The sequence below is a fragment of the Microcaecilia unicolor genome, chromosome 2 (genome assembly GCF_901765095.1).
Source record: "Microcaecilia unicolor chromosome 2, aMicUni1.1, whole genome shotgun sequence".
NCBI lineage: Eukaryota > Metazoa > Chordata > Amphibia > Gymnophiona > Siphonopidae > Microcaecilia > Microcaecilia unicolor.
In genome coordinates, this window is record NC_044032.1 from 127,836,841 (window position 1) to 127,859,492 (window position 22,652).

The window sequence follows — 22,652 nt, forward strand, 5'->3', positions numbered from 1 at the left end:
ACCGCACGCGGTACCGACGTCGGGGGACCTCACCCCGGGCGATGGGCCAGCCGGCGCCACGCTCGACGGTACCGGAGGCGCAAGCACCGCCGTACCAGAGGGGTAGGGGCACAACAGCTCTCCCAGGATCTCTGGGAGAACGGCCCGAGGCTCTCGTTCAGAGCGGCTGCAGAGAAAGGGCATGGAGGTCGATGCAGGCGTCGACGTCAGAACCTGTTCCGGGCGTGGAGGCTGTTCCGGGCTGTCCAGAGTGGAGCGCATCGACACCTCCTGAACAGAGGGTGAGCGGTCCTCTCGGTGCCGATGCCTGCTGGGTGCCGACTCCCTCGGCGACCCAGAACTCTCGGTGCCGACGCGGGGAGGAGACCGGTGTCGATGCTTCTTCGACTTCTTCCGAAGCATGTCACCGGAGCTCCCCGGCACCGACGAGGAGGACGTAGAATCCATCCGTCGCTTCCTCAGGGCCGAGGTCGAAGCAGGTCGATCCCGGGGTGGCTGTACCGCAGGAGCCCTCAGGGTAGGGGGAGACCCACCCGAAGGCTCACCGCCACCAGCAGGGGAACGGACAGCCCTCACCTGCACTCCACTCGATGCACCACCGTCCGACGACATCAGGAGACGAGGTCCCGGTACCACCGACGTCGATGCAGCTATCCGATGTCTCGGCGCCGATGCAGAGGGCCGATGCCTCGATGCACTGGCGGCCAAGGATGAAGGTCTGGACGCTGATGACGTCGATGCACACGATGACCCCGGTGCCGATGCCGACGAAGAGCCCGAGAACAAAACGTTCCACTGGGCCAATCTCGCTACTTGAGTCCGCCTTTGTAACAGGGAACACAGACTACAGTTCTGAGGACGGTGCTCAGCCCCCAGACACTGAAGACACGAAGAGTGCCTATCAGTGAGCGAGATTACCCGGGCGCACTGGGTGCACTTCTTGAAGCCGCTGGAAGGCTTCGCTGTCATGGGCGGAAAAATCACGCCGGCGAAATCAAAATCCGAAATGACGAATTTGGAGCACCAAAATTTTAAGGGAGAAAAATCTCGACCGAGGCCGAAAAGAGGCCTACCCCGACGACGAAAGAAAACTTACCGGGGCAAAAGCTGGAAACACGGGAAGGGAGAAACGAAACCCAAGGGGGTTTCCGGAGCACTTCCCGAACAAATTAGAACTTTTCCGAAGAAAAAACACGTCTATTTAAAACGGACGCGCGAGGTCGACTCTCCGGGGCTCGACACGACAAAAAACACAGTACCGAGTGCGGACGAAAGAAGACTGGCCGGCACAAGCCGGTTTCGGGCGGCGCGCGAGGGCTAGCAAAGGACTTTGCTAGGAAGATTCCGATTGGAGGGGCTGCCGTGGACGTCACCCATCAGTGAGAACAAGCAGCCTGCTTGTCCTCGGAGAATGATAGTATCAGGATGCGAGTATAAGCATCCTTTAAGTCTAAAGAGCATAGCCAATCGTTTTCCTGAATCATGGTAAGAAGGGTGCCCAGGGAAAGCATCCTGAACTTTTCTCGGAGCAGATATTTGTTCAGGGCCCTTAGGTCTAGGATGGGACGCATCCCCCCGTTTTCTTTTGCACAAGAAAGTACCTGGAATAGAATCTCAGCCCTTCCTGCCCTGGCGCTGAGAAGGGCGGAGAGTTCCTCTGCAAGTACCTGCCTGTGCTGGGAGCTGAACGACTGAGCTCCCGGTGGGCAATTTGGAGGTGTTGATATCAAATTGAGGGAGAATCCTAGCCGGACTATTTGAAGGAACCACCGATCGGAGGTTACAAGAGGCCACCTTTGGTGAAAAAACTTTAACCTCTCCCCGACCGGTAGATTGTCTGGCATGGACACTTTTGTAGCGGCTATGCTCACCTGGAGCCAGTCAAAAGCCTGTCCCTTGCTTTTGCTGGGGAGCTGCAGGGGCCTGCTGAGGCGCACGCTGTTGACGTGAACGAGCGCACTGGGGCTTAGCCTGAGCAGGCTGTCGGGAAGGTGGATTGTACCTACGCCTATTAGAAGCATAGGGAGCATTCCTCCTTCCCCCATAAAAACGTCTACCTGATGAGGTAGATGCTGAAGGCGTCCGGTGGGAGAGTTTGTCGGAGGCGGTGTCGCGCTGGTGTAGCTGCTCTACCACCTGTTCAACCTTCTCACCAAAAATATTAACCCCCCCCCCCCCCCCCCCCCCCCGGCAAGGAGCATCCACAATCCGCTGCTGGACTCTATTTTCCAGGTCAGAGGCATGCAGCCATGAGAGTCTGCGCATCACTATACCTTGAGCAGCGGCCCAGGACGCAACATCAAAAGTGTCGTAAGCACCACTGAACAGTAATTTTTGACACGCCTTCAGCTGCCTGACCACCTCCAGAAAAGGCTTGGCCTGCTCCGACGGGAGCTTATCAACCAAGTCCGCCAGCTGCCGCACATTATTCTGCAAGTGGATGCTCGTGTACAGTTGGTATGACTGAATCTTGGACACGAGCATAGCAGAATGATAGGCCTTCCTCCCAAAAGAGTCCAGAGTTCTAGACTCCCGCCCCGGGGGCGCCGAGGCGTAATCTCGAGAACTCTTGGCTCTTCATCAACTCTGGGTCCCTGTGGATCCGATACTGGGACTCAATCTTTTTAGGGATGGAGGGATTAGTTAATGGCTTCGCCCAGTTCGTCAGCAGTGTCTGCTTCAGGACATTATGCAGAGGAACAGTGGACGATTCCTTAGGTGGCGAAGGATAGTCCAGGACCTCGAACATCTCGGCCCTGGGCTGATCACTACTACTTAACATTTCTAGAGCGCTACTAGGGTTACGCAGCACCGTGCAAATTAACAAAGAAGGACGGTCCCTGCTCAAAAGAGCTTACAATCATCAGTAACCACAGGGAAGGGAATGGCCGTAGACACTTCCCGGACAAAGCAAGAGAAAGACAGACTCTCAGGGGGAGAAAGCTTTCTCTCTGGTAAAGGAGTAGGATCAGAAGGAAGACCATAAGACTCCTCATCAGAGAAATATCTTGGCTCTTCCTCTGCTTCACACGAGGCCTCCCCTTTGGTATCGGACACGAGTTCTCTGACTTCAGTCTGAAGCCGAGCCCGTCTCAACGCCGAGGAACCATGTCCTCGATGGCGATGCCGAGAAGAAGACTCCCGCGCCGCCGGCGATAAAGCTCCCTCCAGCGATGTCGATGGGGAGTCAACTTGGGTGGCAGCCGAGGTCAATGCCGCAAGCGGTACCGGCGTCGCAGTCTGCACCACGGGCGGGGAACCAACCGCCGCATCTCTTGACGGTACCGATGGCGCAAGCACCACCGGTACCGGAATAGATGGTCGCAGCAGCCCCTCCAGAATCCCTGGAAGGATGGCTCAGAGGCGCTCGTCAAAAGTGTCTGTCGAGCAAGGCTATGGGGTTGGTACAGGCGACGAAGTCAGAATCTGCCTGGGGCGCGGAGGCAGTACCAGGCTGTCCGAAGAAGAGCGCATCGACACCTCCTGAATGGAGGGTGAGCGGTCCTCCCGGCGTCCACGCTTCACGGGTGCCGAATCCTTCGGCGCACTGGAGCTCTTGGTACCGTGATGGGAAGGTGACTGATGACGATGCTTCTTTGCCTTCGCATGAAGCACGTCACCAGTACCTCCCGGTACCAACGAGGACGTGGAATCCACACGCCTCCTCGGGTCCGGGTCCGAAACAGGTCGGTCCCGGGGGGGGCCTGTACCACAGCAGTCCTCGAGGCAGTCTATTGTCTTCAAAAATAATTAGAGAGGATGGTAATGCTTAACAGATTTTAGACATATTGGCAATTCTAGAAGCTTTTGCTGAAGAAATACGAGAGTGGGTCACTCTATTAGGGAGCTTTGTCTTTGAAAAAGATCTAAAGTTACTCTGAGACTTACTTTAGAAATCCAGCTACTTTGTTTCTCTGGCAGAGAATATGTATCTATCCAGATGGCTCGTGCCACATAAGAGAAACATAGATTTTTGCCATGCATCAAGAAACTTTCACTAGGTGTATTTTTTTTTCTTAGACACCCATGTAAATGCTTGGTGAAATATTTAAATTCCTAATGTGTTTTCTCTCTCTCAGAACAATTGTGTTCTTTTCAGGATGTTAAGAAGGTATTCAGACAAACCACTTTGCATATTATTAATAACTAGTAAAAAAGGCCCGTTTCTGACAAATGAAATGGGCGCTAGCAAGGTTTTCCTCGGAGTGTGTATGTTTGAGAGAGTGTATGTGAGAGTCACTGTGTGTGAGAGAGAGAGTGAATGTGCGTGCGTGTGTGTGTGTGAGAGAGAGAGTCTGGGTGTGAGTGTGTCTGTGAGATAGAAAGAGTGTGTGTGTGTGAGAGAATAAGAGTGTGTGCAAGTGCGTATGTGAGACACGGAGGGGCATAATTGAACAAAAACGTCTATCTCCATGGGCGTTATCTCCGAGAACGGGTCCGTGAAGGGGCGGACCGAACCGTATTTTCGAAAAAAATAGACGTCCATGTTTTATTCGACAATTTGTGAGCTGGGCGTTTTTTTCAGTGATAATGGAAAATGAAAGCGCCCAGCTCAAAAACGAATAAATCCAAGGCATTTGTTCGTGGGAGGGGCCAGGAGTCGTAGTGCACTGGTCCCCCTCCACATGTCAGGACACCAACCGGGCACCCTAGGGGGCACTTTTACAAAAACAAAAAAAAAGGTAAAAAGAGCTCCCAGGTGCATAGCACCCTTCCCTTGGGTGTTGAGCCCCCCAAATCCCCTCAAACCCACCGCCCACAAGTCTACACCATTACTATAGCCCTAAGGGGTGAAGGGGGGCACCTACATGTGGGTACAGTGGGTTTGGGGGGCGGTTTGGAGGGCTCCCATTTACCAGCACAAGTGTAACAGGTGGAGGGGGGATGGGCCTGGGTCCACCTGCCTGAAGTCCACTGCACCCCCTATTAACTGCTCCAGTGACCTGCATACTGCTGCCAGGGAGGTGGGTATGACATTTGAGGGTGAAAATAAAAAGTTGTGAAATGGCATATTTTGTGGTGGGAGGGGGTTTGTGACCACTGGGGAAGTCAGGGGAGGTCATCCCCGATTCCCTCCAGTGGTCATCTGGTCATTTAGGGCACTTTTTGGGGCCTTATTCGTGGAAAAACAGGGTCCAGGAAAAGTGCCCTAAATTCTCGCTAAAATCGCATATTTTTCTTCCATTATCGGCGAAAGGCGCCCATCTCTGATCGCCCGATAACCACGCCCCAGTTTCGCCTTCACCACGCCTTCGACACGCTCCCATCAACTTTGTCCGCATCCGTGACGGAGTGCAGTTGAAAACGTCCAAATTCGGCTTTCGATTATACCGCTTTATTCGTTTTTGTGAGATAAACGTCTATCTCCCGATTTGGGTCGCAATATAGGCGTTTTTCTTTTTCAATTATAAGCTGGACAGTGTGTGTTTCACACACATACAGTGTGTGCGAGAGTGTGTGTGTGACTGTGACACATAGAGAGTGAATGTGATACAGTGTGAGACAGAGTGTGTGAGAGACAGTGTGTGAGAGTGAGAGAAAGACACTGAGTGTGTGTGACAGATACCTCTCCCCCCCCCCCCCCCCCTCTCTGGTGTCAGCTCCCCCCCCCCTCTCTCTCTCTGGTGTCTGAGCGTTACTGTGCAGGACACTGAGCTCTGGCTGTGCCTCAAGGAACTGACCAATCCTATTTAATAGAATGCACCTCCAACATTCTGAAGCCGAGAAATCTCGTGTGGTTGGTCACTTCTGCTTGTGACAAACCCGGAAGTACGTGATGTCAATTCAGGAGATGGATACAGAGAGCAGGAATGCCTCAGCCATGCAGTCAGCTTCAGAATGTTGGAGGTGCGTTTCATTATATAGGATTAGTGAGTTAATATATAGGAAGTAGTAATGCAATATGTATGAACTCCGCCTCCCCTTATTTTTTCAAGTTGGAAGTTTAAGGGTTAAGTCTTTTCCTTGAATATAATTCTTGTATCTGAATGTACCTTTTCTTTTTCAGCATTTGCTAGCAAGTGGATGCTTGTGATGATTCCACAAATATATATTTGTTTTTAAAGCCGCCAGTGGACAGCATAACCCCCTCCCCATGGACCAAAAACCCACATATCTAAATTCAAATGCCATGCAGGCGGCCATGGAATCTCAATTTTCTTTTTGAATCATTCAAGACTCAAGTCACCAATTGGATACTTAAATAAACTAGGAATAACTCCCCCAAAACACACACACACACACAAAAAAAAGACTACGTTAATTTCTGCAATTTTTTTTGTTTATATTTCAGAACTCTCCTACATAGCAGTTACTACTAGAAATCAAAAATTGCCAAACACCGCTAAAAACCACTCTCTCACCTTGAGCAAAATAATATCTATTTCTGAGTACTTCATGCCATTCACCAACACAGGTATCAATCTAAAGAAAAACAAATGAATAAGTATTAGATTAAAACCTTACATATATAGACAAATCACAGAACTCTGACAATGCTTTTAGGTATAAATGTAGGTTATTTGATATTTTTAGACAAGAAAGCAAAACACTTCCAGTTGTGCTCCATTTGAAGAGCTTATTTCCAAAATTATCTAAGTCCAATACAACTAATATGGACTTAGTGGGTTTTGGAAATAAGCTCTTCATTTATTTTTCACAAAGCTTATACTATATAACAGATAGGATAGCCAATTATGCTTAATGAGTAACTTGCTTATAAAGTCTACACCTACATATATTAGTGGAAAATTATGCAATATTCAAAATACTAACATGACTAAATTAAATATGAAGCCTCTTCTAGGGTCAGGTTTTATTTTAGACACTTGATTGGCCTTGGAGCTCCAAGTGAATTAAGTTTTTTTTTTTTTTTTGTCAGTTAAAACCAATTAGAATGATTTTTTCCAGAATATTTTCAAATATTGGTTCAGGCAATAACTTCTCCAATTGACTATTACAATTCTTTTTATACATCAATATACATCAGAGACTGTATAATAGATTGCAACTATTGCAGAATATTGCAGCAAGGTTGATGTTTGGTCAATGAAAATTTGATCATGCAACTCTGTTGTCAAGAAACTTATACTGGGTACCCCTCAGTGCTCGCATTTTAAGGTGGCCTGTCTAGTGCTTAAAATTATACATGGTTGCTGTCCACTTTCTCATATTCAACTTTAAACTACTCCTGTTGTCAGGACTTAACATTTTGGATTGTCATTTAGGCTGGGGTTTCCTGCTATTAGGCATGTTTGTTACAAAAACTTTCATGATAGCTCTTTTAAATTACCAATATTTGGAATTCAATACCACTTCAAATCCGGAAGTTAACTACTTATTTAGGGGTCCTTTTACTAAGGTGTGCTGAAAATGGCCTGCGCTGGTGTAAATGCATGTATTGGACGCGCACAGGGCCATATTTCAGTGCACCTGCAAAGAAGGTCTTTTTTTGGCCAAAAATGGATATGCAGCAAAATAAAAATTGGCGCACTTCCATTTTGGACCTGAGACCTTTCCGCCACCCACTGACTTAGCGATAAGGTCTCATGTATTAACTGGGTGGTAATCATCAGCTCACATACACTGTCAATTACCGCCCAGTTAGCGCCATGTCCTGGAAAATTTCCGGCATGCATAAAAAATGAAATTACTGCCTGAGCCATGTGGTAGTTGGGTGGTAGTTCCGAACTGGCGCTTGTTGGGCACACGTAGATGCCTACGCAGCTTAGTAAAAGGGTCCCTTAGTGTTTCGTAAAGCTCTGAAGAGTTATTCTTTTTAGCAAATACTTTGGCAGGGCCAGCGCAACCTGGTAAGCATGGCAGGGAGAACACCAACATTTGGAAGGCGCTGCAAGCCATGCTTACCACCGCCGCTGGCTCACAGTTCCAGTCTCAGCCCCCTGGTTCCCACCTGCCCGCCCTCAGCTCCCCCAAGAGCCCTCTTTTAGTTCCTGCCGCCCTGCGTTTACATCTTTTACCTAAAAGTCAAAGTGGCAGCAGCAATGAAAGAAGCAGGCTCGCCTTGAGCTGTCCCTTCCCTCTGTGTTCCACCTTCCTCTGATGTAATTTCCTGTTTCCATGAGGGTGGGACACTGAGGGAAGGTACAGCTTGAGGTGAGCCTGCTTCTTTCACTGTCTGCTGCCGCCGCTGCCACTTTGCCTTGAAGTAAAAGACAAACGCAGGGCGGCAGGAACAAAAAGGGGGCAATCGTGGGAGAAGAGGGCGGGCAGATGGGGGGCTGAGGTTGGAACTGGAACTAGCAGCAGCTGAGGAGGCTAAGGCTGTCTGTGGCTGAAAAAAGGGGCAGGGACGAATTGCTGGACATGGGGGTGGGGGCAGGTAGGGGCCGGGAAAAATCAATGGACATGGAGGGGAGGGGAGAATCGCTGGACATGGATGGAGGAGAAGATGGGGAGAGAGGAGAATCACTGGACATGGATGGAGGGGAGGGAAGGGGCGCGAGGAGAACCGCTAGACAAGAATGGAGGGGAGGGCAGGGGAGCGAGAATCGCTAGACAAGAATGGAGGAGAGGGCAGGGGAGCGAGGAGAATCGCTAGACAAGGATGGAGGGGAGGGCAGGGGAGCGAGGAGAATCGCTAGACAAGGATGGAGGAGAGGTAAGACAGGAAGGAGATGTACATGGATGGATGGGACAGAGGAGAAATGCTGGACATGAATGGAGGAGAGGGAGAAAATGCTGCATATGGATGCAAGGGATGGGAGAGAGGAGAAATGCTAGACATGGATGAAGGGGAGTGAAAAGAAGAAGACATACATGGATGGAGATGAGGGAAAGGGAAAAATTGCACAAGGATGGAGAAAGTAAGACAAAAGCTGGATCCACTCTATACCTCCTCCAGTCAAGTCCGCAGAGGACATAGCTTTTACTTATGGGTGTACTTTAGGTTGGATTAGAAGATTTTAGCTAAATGATTTGCCAAGATTGAAGATTTATTTTCCATAAATACTTTGGGTTGGATTAGTAAGTTTGATGATCTTAATATTTTTGTAACCTGCTTTGATTCCCCATCGATATAAGCTGATGTACATGCTGAGAACAGAATAGAATGCAAAAATATTATGCAATACCAATTTTAATCTATCCCTTTCTTGTTAAAGAACCAGCTTCCCCTCCTTTTCTGCTCGTTACCAATTTTAATCTATCCCTTTCTTGTTAAAGAACCAGCTTCCCCTCCTTTTCTGCTCGTTACAGCAACTAGTCTAGAAAGAATAGCCTGCTATTCTCAAAACATCGGGCATCTTGATCAAGGCAGTAGTGATACATGAATGTGTGGATAAAAGCCCAAGCTGCAGTCTTGCAAATTTCTTCAATGAGGCTGCCTCCTTTTCTTCCTTTTCTGAAATCACTGAAAAGGAAACTACACATCTTCTTTCCTCCTCGAAACTAACTACCTGTTCCTCTGATCCTATTCCCACCCATCTACTTAACACTATCTCTCCTACTGACATCCCTTTTTTTCTGTCATATCCTCAATCTTTCACTGTCCACTGCAACTGCTCCTGATGCCTTCAAACATGCCGTAGTCACACCACTCCTTAAAAAACATTCATTGGACCCTACCTATCCTTCCAACTATCGCCCCCATCTCCCTCCTCCCTTTCCTATCCAAGATACTTGACCGTGCTGTTCACCGCCGTTGCCTTGACTTTCTTTCATCTCAAGTTATTCTTGATCCACTTCAATCTGGCTTTCGCCCCCTTCATTCAACTGAAACAGCGCTTGCTAAAGTCTCCAATGATCTGTTCCTGGCCAGATCCAAAGGTCTCTATTCTATCCTCATCCTTCTCGATCTATCTGCTGCTTTTGACACTGTTGATCACAGCCTACTCCTTGATACACTGTCCTCACTTGGATTTCAGGGCTCTGTTCTTACCAGGTTTCTTCTTATTCTCTCCAGCGTACCTTTAGTGTATACTCTAGTGGATCCTCTTCTACTTCTATCCCACTGTCAGTTGGTGTACCTCAGAGATCCGTACTAGGACCTCTTCTTTTCTCCATCTATACTTCCTCCCTTGGTACTCTGATCTCATCCCATGGTTTTCAGTATCATCTTTACGCTGATGACTCCCAGATCTACCTCTCCACACCAGAAATCTCAGCCGAAATCCAGGCCAAAGTATCAGCCTGCCTGTCTGACATTGCTGCATGGATGTCTCAGCGCCATCTGAAACTAAACATGACCAAGACTGAGCTTCTCATCTTTCCCCCTAAACCAACCTCTCCTCCTCCCCCATTCTCTTGGATAACACACTCATCCTTCCTGTCTCATCAGCTCGTAACCTTGGGTCATCTTCGACTCCTCCCTCTCCTTCTCTGCACATAATCAACAGACTGCTAAAACCTGTTGTTTCTTTCTCTATATCATCAGCAAAATTCGCCCTTTCCTTTCTGAGCACACTACCAGAACCCTCATCCACACTCGTATCACCTCTCGCTTAGACTATTGCAACTTGCTTCTCACAGGTCTCCCACTTAGCCATCTCTCTCCTCTTCAATCTGTTCAAAAATCTGCTGCATGACTAATATTCCGCCAGTGTCGTTATGCTCATATTAGCCCTCTCGTCAAGTCACTTCACTGGCTTCCTATCCGTTTCCACATACAGTTCAAACTCCTCTTATTGACCTATAAGTGCATTCACTCTGCAGCTCCTCAGTACCTCTCCACTCTCATCTCTCCCTGCATTCCTCCCCGGGAACTCCGTTCACTGGGTAAATCTCTCTTATCTGCACCCTTCTCCTCCACTGCTAACTCCAGACTCCATTCCTTTTATCTTGCTGCACCATGTGCCTGGAATAGACTTCCTGAGCCGGTACGTCAAGCTCCATCTCTGGCCGTCTTCAAATCTAAGCTAAAAGCCCACCTTTTTGATGCTGCTTTTAACTCCTAACCCTTATTCACTTGTTCAGAACCCTTATTTTATCATCCTCACTTTAATATTCCCTTATCTTTTGTTTGTCCTGTTTGTCTGTCCTAATTAGATTGTAAGCTCTGTCGAGCAGGGGCTGTCTCTTCATTTTCAAGTGTACTACTACTAAACATTTATAAAGCACTACCAGGGTTACGCAGCGCTGTACAATTTAACACAGAGGACAGTCCCTGCTTGAAGGAGCTTACAATCTAAAGGATAAAAAAGTGCAGTCAATCAAAATGGGGCAGTCTAGATTTCCAGAATAGATGAATAATGGTTAGGTGCCGAAAGCAACATTGAAGAGGTGGGCTTTGAGCAAGGATTTGAAGATGGGCAGGGAGGGGGCCTGGCGTATGGGCTCAGGGAGTTTATTCCAAGCATAGGGTGAGGCGAGGCAGAAAGGGCGGAGCCTGGAGTTGACAGTGGTGGAGAAGGGTACAGAGAGGAGAGATTTGTCCTGTGAGCGAAAGTTACGGGTAGGAGCGTAAGGGAAGATGAGGATAAAGAGGTAATGAGGGGCTGCAGATTGAGTGCATTTGTAGGTTAATAAGAGAAGCTTGAATTGTATGCGGTACCTGATCGGAAGCCAGTGAAGTGACTTGAGGAGAGGGGTGATATGAGCATATCGGTCTAGGCGGAAGACAAGACGCGCAGCAGAGTTCTGAATGGATTGAAGGGGGATAGATGGCTAAGTGGGAGGCCAGTGAGGAGTAGGTTGCAGTAGTCAAGGCGAGAGGTAATGAGAGAGTGGATGAGAGTACGGGTGGTGTGCTCAGAGAGGAAAGGGCGAATTTTGCTGATGTTATAGAGAAAGAAGCGACAGGTCTTATCTGTCTGCTGGATATGCGCAGAGAAGGAGAGGGAGGAGTCGAAGATCACGCCGAGGTTGCGGGCAGATGAGATGGGGAGGATGAGGGCGTTATCGATTGAAATAGAGAGTGGAGGGAGAGGAGAAGTGGGTTTGGGTGGGAAGACAATGAGTTCGGTCTTGGCCATGTTCAGTTTCAGGTGGTGGTTGGATATCCAGGCAGCAATGTCGGATAAGCAGGATGATACTTTGGCCTGGGTTTCCGCAGTGAAGTCAGGTGTGGAGAGATAAAGCTGGGTGTCGTCAGCATAAAGATGATATTGGAAACCATGAGATGAGATCAGCGAGCCCAGGGAAGAGGTGTAGATTGAAAAAAGAAGGGGTCCAAGGACAGATCACTGAGGAACACCAACAGAGAGCGGGATGGGGGTAGAGGAAGATCCATGAGAATGTACTCTGAAGGTACGGTGGGAGATAAGAGGAGAACCAGGAGAGGACAGACCCTGGAATCCAAATGAGGATAGTGCGGCAAGGAGTAGATTATGATTGACAGTGTCAAAAGCGGTGGATAGGTCAAGGAGGATAAGGCTGGAGTAGTGACCTTTGGATTTTGCAAGGAACAGGTCATTACAGACTTTAGTCAGTGCCGTTTCTGTCGAGTGTAGAGGGTGAAAACCGGATTGAAGCGGATCGAGGATGGCATGAGAGGAGAGAAAATCAAGGCAGCGGCTGTGAACGGCGTGTTCAAGTATCTTGGAGAGGAAGGGTAGGAGGGAGATGGGGCGGTAGATGGAAGGACAGGTAGGGTCTAGTGATGGTTTTTTGAGGAGTGGTGTGGTTACAGCATGCTTGAAGGTGTCAGGGACAGTTGCAGTGGAGAGAGAGAGGTTGAGGATATGACAGATGGGGGGGAGGGGTGACAGTAGGAGAGATGGTGTTTAGTAAGTTGGTGGGGATGGGATCGAGGAACGGGTGGTGCATTTGGAGGAGTAAAGAAGGTGGGTGGTTTCCTCCTCGGTGGTATCAGGAAAAGAGGAGGCGGCCTGGGTTGGTTGGTTGAGGGAGTGGGTTAAAGGTTGAAGAGGAGGAGGTGGCTTGGTAGTGAATTCGAGGTTGATCTTCTGCACCTTGTCGCGGAAGTAGTCAGCCAGTGATTGAGGAGAGAGTGAGGGGGGTGGGAGCGAAGGACACTTTGAGGAGGGAGTTGAGTGTGGCGAAGAGACGACGAGGGTTGGAGCCGAGAGAATTAGTCAATTGGGTGTAATAGTCCTGTTTGGCAAGGAATAGGGAGGACTGAAAGGAGGATAGCATGAATTTGTAATGAATGAAGTCGGTATGGGTGCGTACATCTAGCAGCGCTGCGTATGTCTAGTAGCGCTTTAGAAATGATAAGTAGTAGTAGTAGCTGATCTCAAGTGAGCTACAGACACAGCTCTGACATAATAGAAACATATAAACATGATGGCAGATAAAGGCCATATAGCCCATCCAGTCTGCCCATCCTCTGTAACCCCTAACTCTTCCTTTTCCTAAGCGATTCCACATACTTATCCCATGCCTCTTTAAATTCTGACACAGTCCTCGATTCCAGAACCTCCACCGGGAGGTCATTCCATGCCTCCATCACCCTTTCTGTGAAATACGTTCTTAGATTACTCCTAAGCCTATTCCCTCTTAACTTCATCATATGCCCCCTCATTCCAGAGCTCTCCATCAGTTGAAAAAGGCTCGCTTCCTGTACATAAATGCCCTCGAGATATTTAAGTATCTTTAACATATCTCCTCTCTCTCTCTCCTCTCATCCAGCGTATACATGTTGAGGTTCATAGCCTGTCCCTATATTTTTTGTGTTCAAGACCGATTACTAATTTTGTAGACTCCCTCTGGACCGATTCCATCCTGCTTTTATCTTTTGTAGATGCGGTCTCCAGAACTGCACACAGTACTCTAAATGGGGTGTCACCAGAGACTTATACAATGGCACTATTGCCTCCTTTTTCCTGCTAGTCATCCCTCTTTTTATGCACCCAAGCATCCTTCTGGCTTTGACCGTAGCTTTTTCTACCTGTTTGAAAGCTTTAAGCTCTTCAGAAACAATCACCCTCAAGTCCCGCTCTTCCTTCGTACACTGAAGCACTTCACCCACTATACTGTACCATTCCCTTGGATTCTTGCTACTCAAATGCATGACCCTGCATTTTTGGGGATTAAATCTTAGATGCCTAATATCAGTCCATTCCTCCAGCTTCCTCATGTCATTCACACCCTCCAGGGTGTCCACCCTGTTGCAGAGTTTGGTATTATCTGCAAAGAGACAAACCTTACCAGACAGCCCTTCCACAATATCACTCACAAAGACATTAAAAAGAGTCAGCAGGACCGATTCCTGTGGTACTCCACTGAAAACATCCTTTTCTTCTTCCATTCAACCAATTTTTTACCCAATCAGTTACTCTAGGTAACATACCGAGAGCACTCAATTTATTTATTAGTTGCTTGTGTGGAACCGTATCAAAGCTTTGCTGAAATCCAAGTACACCATATCAAGCGCCCTTCCCACGTCCAACTGTTTGGTCACCCAGTCGAAGAAGTCAGATTCGTCTGACACGACCTGCCACTGGTGAAGCCGTGCTACCATGGGTCTTGCATTCCATTCAGTTCGAGAAATCTCATAATCCCCCACTTTAGTAATGTAATGAGCTACTAAAGTAATGAGCCTTGACATGACCTTCAAGAGTCAGCCCAGCTTGGGGTTAAGTGAAAGAAATGCAATCTGCCAGCCAATTGGAGATTGTGTGCTGCCCAAAGGCAACCCCCATCCTCTTGGGATCAAAAGAAAAAACGCTGGGCAGACTGTTTGTACGGCCTAGTTTATTCTAAGTAAAAGGCCAATGCTCACTTGAAGTCCAAGGTGTGCAGTACACTTTCGCCAGGTAGGAATGTGGTTTGGAAAAGAATGTAGGAAGAATGATCGACTGGTTCAGATGGAACCCAACACAACCTTAGGCAGGAACTTAGGGTGCATGCAGAGAACTACACTGCTGTGATGAAGTTTCATGTTAACGTGGATCCGCTACTAGGGCCTGAAGCTCACTGACCCTGCGAGCTGAAGTAGCAACCAAAAGAAGAACTTCCAGGTCAATTACTTCAGATGACAGGAATCGAGTGGCTCAAAAGGAGCTTTCATCAGCTAGGTGAGGACAACGTTGAGAGTCCATGACACAGGTGGAGGCTTGACAGGGAGGTTTGACAAAAGCAAACCTCTCGGAGAGATGACTAGAGGCTGTCCAGAGATGGGCTTAACCCTCTACAGGATAAGCACTAATTGCACTAAGGTGAACTGTTAGAGAGTCTGTTTTGAGACAAGACTCAAAAGTGAAGAAGGTATTCAAGCTCGGTTTGTGTAGGGCAAGAAAGTGGATCTAGGGTCTTGGCCTCACACCAGATGGCAAACTTCCTCCATTTGAAAGACTAACACTTCTTAGTGGAGTCTTTCCTGGAAACAGACAAGATACAAGGAAGCAAATTCTAAGCTCTCAAAATCCAGGCCTGGACGCACAAGTTGGGACGCAGAAGAGATCCCTTGTTCTGCGTGATGAGAGAAAACATTCCAAGGTTCTTCAAAAGATAACTCCAGAACAAGAGGGAACCAGATCTGTCTTGGTTAGCACGGAGCAATCAGGACCATGGTTCCTTGGTCTTGCTTGAGTTTCAACAAAGTCATCCCCACAAGAGGGATGGGAGGATGCACATACAGAACGCCAGTCCCCCAGTGAAGGAGGAAAGCATCCAATGCTAGACTGTCGTAGGCCTGGAGCTTGGAACAGAAATGAGGGACTTTATGATCCATGGAGGGGGTGTCCCATATTTTGAAGATCTCGAAGGAAACACCCATATTGAGTGACCACTAGTGCAGATGCATAACCCTTAAAAAATCTTTTTGCCAGGTTTCTGAGCTCCTTCCTTCCCCCACCCCATCCTCAGCTCACCTGAAATTTTTCTGCAGCCATTTTAAAAGCACAAGTGTGTTTTCTGTGGAGAGCTGTGTTTCTGGTCTCTGGCTGGGAGAAACTCAGGTAAGACTTGTGCTGGCTATATTTGTGGCTTTTCCTACCCTAGAACTGTGGTTTTTTTGCACATCTCTACCTACTATCCTTGTCTTCCCCTTGTCCCAATCAGCTTTGTAGAAAAGAGGCTTAATACAGGCCTAAGATAGGTTTTACAGCAAACACATTCTACAAGTTTAGGTTTATACCCACCCACCCCAAGACTGACACTTCCTAAAACCCTATTCTAACTATACTACTTATCACAACTTAACTCCACCCGAATTACAAATCCTGAATACCAAAACTCATCTACTGAGCTCAAAAGACGTGGTAAAGACAGTTGCAGAGAAGACAAAATAACAAATCATGAGTAAATGCTAATACTTTGATAGTTTCAGTCCCTATTAGTATAACAGAGATCTCTTCAGCCCTTAAAACCATACATATAAAGGGTTCCAAATAAAGAAGAAAAGCTGGGACAAAGGGTAACCCTGCCACATGCCACGACCAATGGAAAAGGATGGAGTGGGTTGACCACTCACAAATACTGCTGCAGATGGATTGGCGTACAAAATTTGCAAAGCTCTTAAAAGCCAACCAGACAGGCCCATATATTTCAAAACTGAAAACAGATAGTTCCAGTCAACCAAGTCAAACACCTTTTCTGCATCTAGACTAACCAGCATAGCTGGGACTCCATGACGCTGACTATGAAATATCACAAGTAAGGGACTTCCGAACGTTCAGTACCGAATGGCATCCCTTCAAAAAACCTGTCTGTTTAGGACCTATCAAATTGGGAAGATGGAGAGCCAATCTGCCAAAAGACAAAAAAAAAAAAAACCCAAAAAACTTTAGATCCACATTAAGAAGGGAAATTGGATGGTATGCTTCCGGTAAATGTCGGGTTTACCCAGTTTTAGGATAAGTGTAATCAAAGCAGTGTTATCATATGGCAGCAGAAATCCAGAATCCAATGCTGCCTAGTAATACGCCTCCAAGGGGCCACATAGACGAGGTTGCAACATTCTGTAAAACTCCAGTGAATACCCATCGGGACCTGGAGCCGTACAACATTTAAATATCTTAATAGCTTTTTGAATCTCAATGGCTCTGAACGGGGCATTCAACTGGGTAAGAGCTGCAGAAGGAAAGCAGGGTAGTCCAGCATCCTCTAAATCTGTAAATCTAATTTATTTGACCTCAATAGGGGTAGCAATGCAGCTATAGCATGACCCACCAGTCAGTCCAGCCTGTGCAGTATGTTTCTAAGATATGGATAGGATCACTTAAAAACAGATTTTCAATCCAGTTCTTGGGGCACACCCAACCAGTTGGGTCTTTCAGGATATCCCCACTGAATTTAAGTAACAGCAGCTCAGTCAAGTTTCTCTTTGCTAATAAACTGTCTACAGAGTGGAAATGCTAGCATATTGAGGCACCCATGTAATCAGATAGGAGCACTGCATTTATATGAGGGGTAAAGCACAGGGGCATCTGGGCAATTAAATCTCCTAACTAGCTTTCTGGCACTGACTGGTCTTTGCCCTAGAACCCTAATCCTGCAGCTCTAAGAAGTCTGAAAGTACAGGGGTCCTCTCTCTATTGGTGGGGGTATCCTGACAGGTACCCTCAACTATACTTTCATTTATGCTAGATCAGAGGACTACAGTAACCAGAAATAGATGCATCCAGCCCCTGGCTAACAGACCATGCAGGACAACTTAGCCAGTCAAATTTTCAAGATATCCAAAATAAGTATGCATGAGATAAATTTGTATGCACTACCTCCACTGTATGAAAATCTTGTACATATTCATAACAGATTTGTCTACAACGGAGGTAGTGTGTGTACATTTATCTCATGCATACTTATTATGGATATCCTGAAACCTGACTAGCTAGGTGTGTCCTGAGGACTGGGTTGAGAACCCCTAGACTAGGGTGAAATCTCTTGTGAACTACAGGTAGTCAAACAACATTATGTTCTTAAAGAAATTGCAAGAATCTAGGATAGTTATCTTATTCTTTCAAACCTATTTTAGTACAAAGGCATGTTTCAATTAACTGAATTTTTATGCAAGTTCAAGTATAGTCATAGTTCAATGGAAAAAAAAATTATTGCATGTATTTGAGATCTGCCAATATGGTATTGCATACAAGAGGCATTTTATATAGTCTTGTACAGTCTGGAATATGTAATGGAAAATGAACTTACTTAGAAAAATGGCGACAAAGAACATCTTTGCAAATAGGCTGCTCAGCCAAGGTTAGCCAAAACTCACAAGCCTCCAAAGCTACATTTTCATCTTGGTCCTGGGTCCTTTGCAGCATATACTGCAAAATAAAAATTATATATATGTATACACACACTTGACTTTAATACATTACTACTCTACTTAACATATTCTATATCTAACAGCTGTAAGCAAATAGTAGGCTTTTTTTTAAATTTGTGCCAATTCTAACACAGCAAACTGTGCTGTTTGTTACAATGCACACACTGGACTTCTTTTATAGGCTGATAACCAATTCATTCAGCATGTATGGAATATTTTAAATTCCAATTTACAAAGTGAAGGTAAGGTGTCAAACCAGATAAAAGCATGGAATTGTGGTGAAACAGGGCACATGCTTGTGATTTGTAATGATGCCCAGACACCTTTCTTTCATTCCATGTATTTCCCTTGTTTGGCCAGCAGGTGGCATCTGCATTACAGCTGTAGCAGAGGTCTGTTTTCTTTTTTTAGTTTATATTCCTTAAAAGAACAGGGGAAAAAACCCTGAAGAGAAAAGTAACCTGCAGTGCCAATGGCCAAACACCCTTAGTGCCCTGAGTGCCGCTGAAGCCAAAGACCTAGCCCAGAACATGCTAGAACTCAGTCTGAGAGCTGGGAGTGTGGAAGGAGTCAAGGAGGTTAGATTGAGAACAGGAGATGGCATGGGCCTATCTAGCCCATTGTGGGGGCTAAAGCCAGTAAGGCGGAGCTTGCTCCCGTTTTAGTTCACCCAAAACAATGGCAAACACTATTGAAAATAGCAAAAGCTTATTAAAAATATAACGGACTGCCTATGCATAGCCCATGTGTAAAAAGTCTAAAACTGTAACAGTTGGATACAGTGCCTTAAAAAGTGGATAACGGATTTTCTTTTTTTAATTTGATAACTTTTTATTATTTGAAAGCTTCCCATATCTAGATTTCTAATTTTTATTTCATGATATTTATATCACTAAAACAGCTTAAAAAGTGATTATAGCTGGTAGAAACAGTAGTAGTAAACTATTTTGTGTTCATTTTTCTACACTGCTCTATAGAATACAACATGGCCAAATCTCAGTGAGGATATCCTGTTTCCTCATGGGCTCAGACATAATCTAAGTTTTTCTCAGTCTCTTTAAAGCTCGCTTTATGCTATTTTGAGTATTGCGATTCAAATTATGGATAAGCAATAATGAACATTGCTATGATGCCAATCTATATCGGCTGGTGATATTCAGGTTGATAGGAAAAACTGATAAAGCAAGTTTCAAATTAAAAAAAAAAAAAAAAGTTAAAAAGAAGAATTTTGTTCATTTCAATAAATCCAAATATGGAGATTTTTATGAGACAATGATAGAATCCAGCTGATTGAAGGAATTTTTCTTAGGGAGTACAATTTGGATACCTTAATTACAATGCCTGCATGCAATGGGGTAAACCGAGGACTGAGTAACCAGTCAGTTAAATGTGGTGCCCCTACCTAGGGAAGGAAAGAGGTGCACACAGCTCCGGAATTCTCTATCAAAACGCCTGAAATGTACGAATAATCATCTAGAATTCCAAAAAAAAAAAAAAACTCACCTATTCAAGAAGGCATACCCCACAGTATCTGACAAACACCGAATAATGAAATATGGCATGTTAATCAGGAAACTGAATTATGTAAGCCACTTTGAGCCTACTAATAAGTGGGAAAAGGTGGGATACAAATGTAACAAATAAAATAAATAACCTCTGAGCAAGTCCCTCTTTCTTACACAGATTCAGCTACTGTGCTCACTCCTGGAGCCAGAGACAGTAGCTGTTCCAATCAGTGCTACTCCTCCCATCTAAAGATGTAATGGGAATGTCAGCAACCATAATTTTTATTAGAATAGAGTACACATGGGGGGGGGTGGGGGGGAGCAACCTAACAAATCCAGTCAGAGCGCAGAGAGGCCAACAGCACAAGTTAAAATGTTAGTAGTATGACCTAGAACAATTACCTCAACAATATTGTGCATATGAGGAAGAAGACGATCCATTCGTACTTCCAGCAGCATTACAAGTGCCCGACACACATTTTTACGAACTTCAGATTCTTCATCAGAAGCCAATGCGAAAAGATTCTATTGAAAAAGGAAAGCACATATCTTAATATACAGTAATGGATGAGTTACATAATTTGGGCAAAAAGTTATCCACCAAGTGTGAATACCAATCCATCATGGAGCCTCCTTTTTAAGGTTTACAAGACTAACATTTCGTATGTGTTCTCTACTGTGCTTTAGAACTACTACAGAAAGTAAAAAAAAAAAAAAAAATTTGTACTAACTTTAAAAATGCTCTGCATTCCAGTATGTGTTCCAGTGACTGCTTACGCTGTACAATGCAATATGAAAACACTGCTCTGTACAGCATATGATATCATGGAACATATGCAGGTATTGGAATGCATGGTGTTTTAAAAATATTTTGGCATTTTTCTTAGTAAAGTTTTTCATATGTGACCACTTCCAAGTTTGCTTGGATTTATGCTGGAAGTCGTTTTATGTAAGGATTCCATATAATTATTTAAGAATGGCACCAGTTAAAATATTTATGTTTGTGGCTATTTTAAGAAAAATGTTTTGAAACCGTCGTTTGTTTTTATTTATTTTTAATAACTGATGTTGGCACTGACAGTGCATACAAACTTGATAAACATTAGGGTTCTCAGATCCCGTATGCCAACTCTGGGTGCTGCCACTTACATGCTAAATTGGCCTGTTACTGGGTGAGTTTTCATCCAATTATACTCTTACCTGCAATATAATTATTCAAAGTATTAGGAATAATTACATTATTTTCATCCCTGTTTTTAGCTTTTGCTATTCCTATTCCAACTGCTTTAAGAACACACTTTGTAGAAGTACATACATAAGTACATAAGTAATGCCGCACTAGGAAAAGACCAAGGGTCCATCGAGCCCAGCATCCTGTCCACGACAGCAGCCAATCCAGGCCAAGGGCACCTGGCAAGCTTCCCAAACGTACAAACATTCTATACATGTTATTCCTAGAATTGTGGATTTTTCCCAAGTCCATTTAGTAATGGTTTATGGACTTGTCCATTAGGAAACCGTCTAACCACTTTTAAAACTCTGCCAAGCTAACTGCCTTCACCACGTTCTCCGGCAACGAATTCCAGAGTTTAATTATGCGTTGGGTGAAGAAAAATTTTCTCTGATTTGTTTTAAATTTACTACACTGTAGTTTAATAGCATGCCCCCCTAGTCCTAGTATTTTTGGAAAGCGTGAACAGACGCTTCACATCCACCTGTTCCACTCCACTCATTATTTTATATACCTCTATCATGTCTCCCCTCAGCCGTCTCTTCTCCAAGCTGAAAAGCCCTAGCCTCCTTAGTCTTTCTTCATAGGGAAGTCGTCCCATCCCCACTATCATTTTAGTCGCCCTTCGCTGCACCTTTTCCAATTCTGCTATATCTTTCTTGAGATGCGATGACCAGAACTGAATACAATAATCAAGGTGCGGTCGCACCATGGAGCGATACAACGGCATTATTTATTTATTACATTTGAGCCCCGCTCTTTCCCATATATAGCAGGTCCAGTGCGGCTTACATAGTAAAAAAGTATCTTATAACATCCTCACAATACCTTTTCTAATAATACCCAACATACTATTCACTTTCCTAGCCGCAGCAGCACACTGAGCAGAAGGTTTCAGTGTATTATCGACGACGACACCCAGATCCCTTTCTTGGTCCGTAACTCCTAACGTGGAACCTTGTATGACGTAGCTATAATTTGGGTTCTTTTTTCCCCACATGCATCACCTTGCACTTGCTCACATTAAACGTCATCTGCCATTTAGCCGCCCAATCTCCCAGTCTCATAAGGTCCTTCTGTAATTTTTCACAATCCTGTCGCGAGTTAACAACTTTGACTAACTTTGTGTCATCAGCAAATTTAATTACCTCGCTAGTTACTCCCATCTCTAAATCATTTATAAATATATTAAAAAGCAGCGGACCTAGCACAGACCCCTGAGGAACCCCACTAACTATCCTTCTCCATTGTGAATACTGCCCATTTAACCCCACTCTCTGTTTCCTATCCTTCAACCAGTTTTTAATCAACAATAGGACATTTCCTCCTACCCCACGACCCTCCAGTTTCCTCTGTAGCCTTTCATGTGGTACCTTGTCAAACACCTTTTGAGAATCCAGATACACAATATCAACCAGCTCCCCTTTGTCCACGTTTGTTTACTCCTTCAAAGAATTGAAGTAAATTGGTCAGGCAAGATTTCCCCACACAAAAGCCGTGCTGACTTGGTCTCAGTAATCCGTGTCCTTGGATGTGCTCTGTAATTTTTGTTTTTGATAATAGCCTCTACCATTTTCCCCGGCACCGACGTCAGACTCACCGGTCTATGATTTCCTGGATCTCCCCTGAAACCTTTTTTAAAAATCGGCATTACATTGGCCACCCTCCAATAGGTCATGTATTCTTATTTAGAAATATTATTTGTACATTTTTCAAGTTTTAGCATTGTCTATTACTTATTATTAATTTGAATGTGTTTATATTTATTATTATTGTATTAACATTA

The 22,652-nt window shown here is 45.4% G+C and overlaps 1 protein-coding gene across 2 annotated transcripts in view; it reads right to left on the bottom strand.

Annotated features, from left to right (window-relative positions):
- TNPO1 (transportin 1) overlaps window positions 1-22,652 on the bottom strand; it is a 541,716-nt gene that overhangs the window by 342,704 nt on the left and 176,360 nt on the right. For both annotated transcript variants that reach the window (XM_030193299.1, XM_030193300.1), the window contains exons 8-10: window positions 20,038-20,160; window positions 18,010-18,128; window positions 6,363-6,423 (exon numbers count right to left, since the gene is read on the bottom strand). In XM_030193299.1, the coding sequence (XP_030049159.1) occupies window positions 6,363-6,423; window positions 18,010-18,128; window positions 20,038-20,160 (303 nt within the window). The remainder of the gene's footprint in view (window positions 1-6,362; window positions 6,424-18,009; window positions 18,129-20,037; window positions 20,161-22,652) is intronic.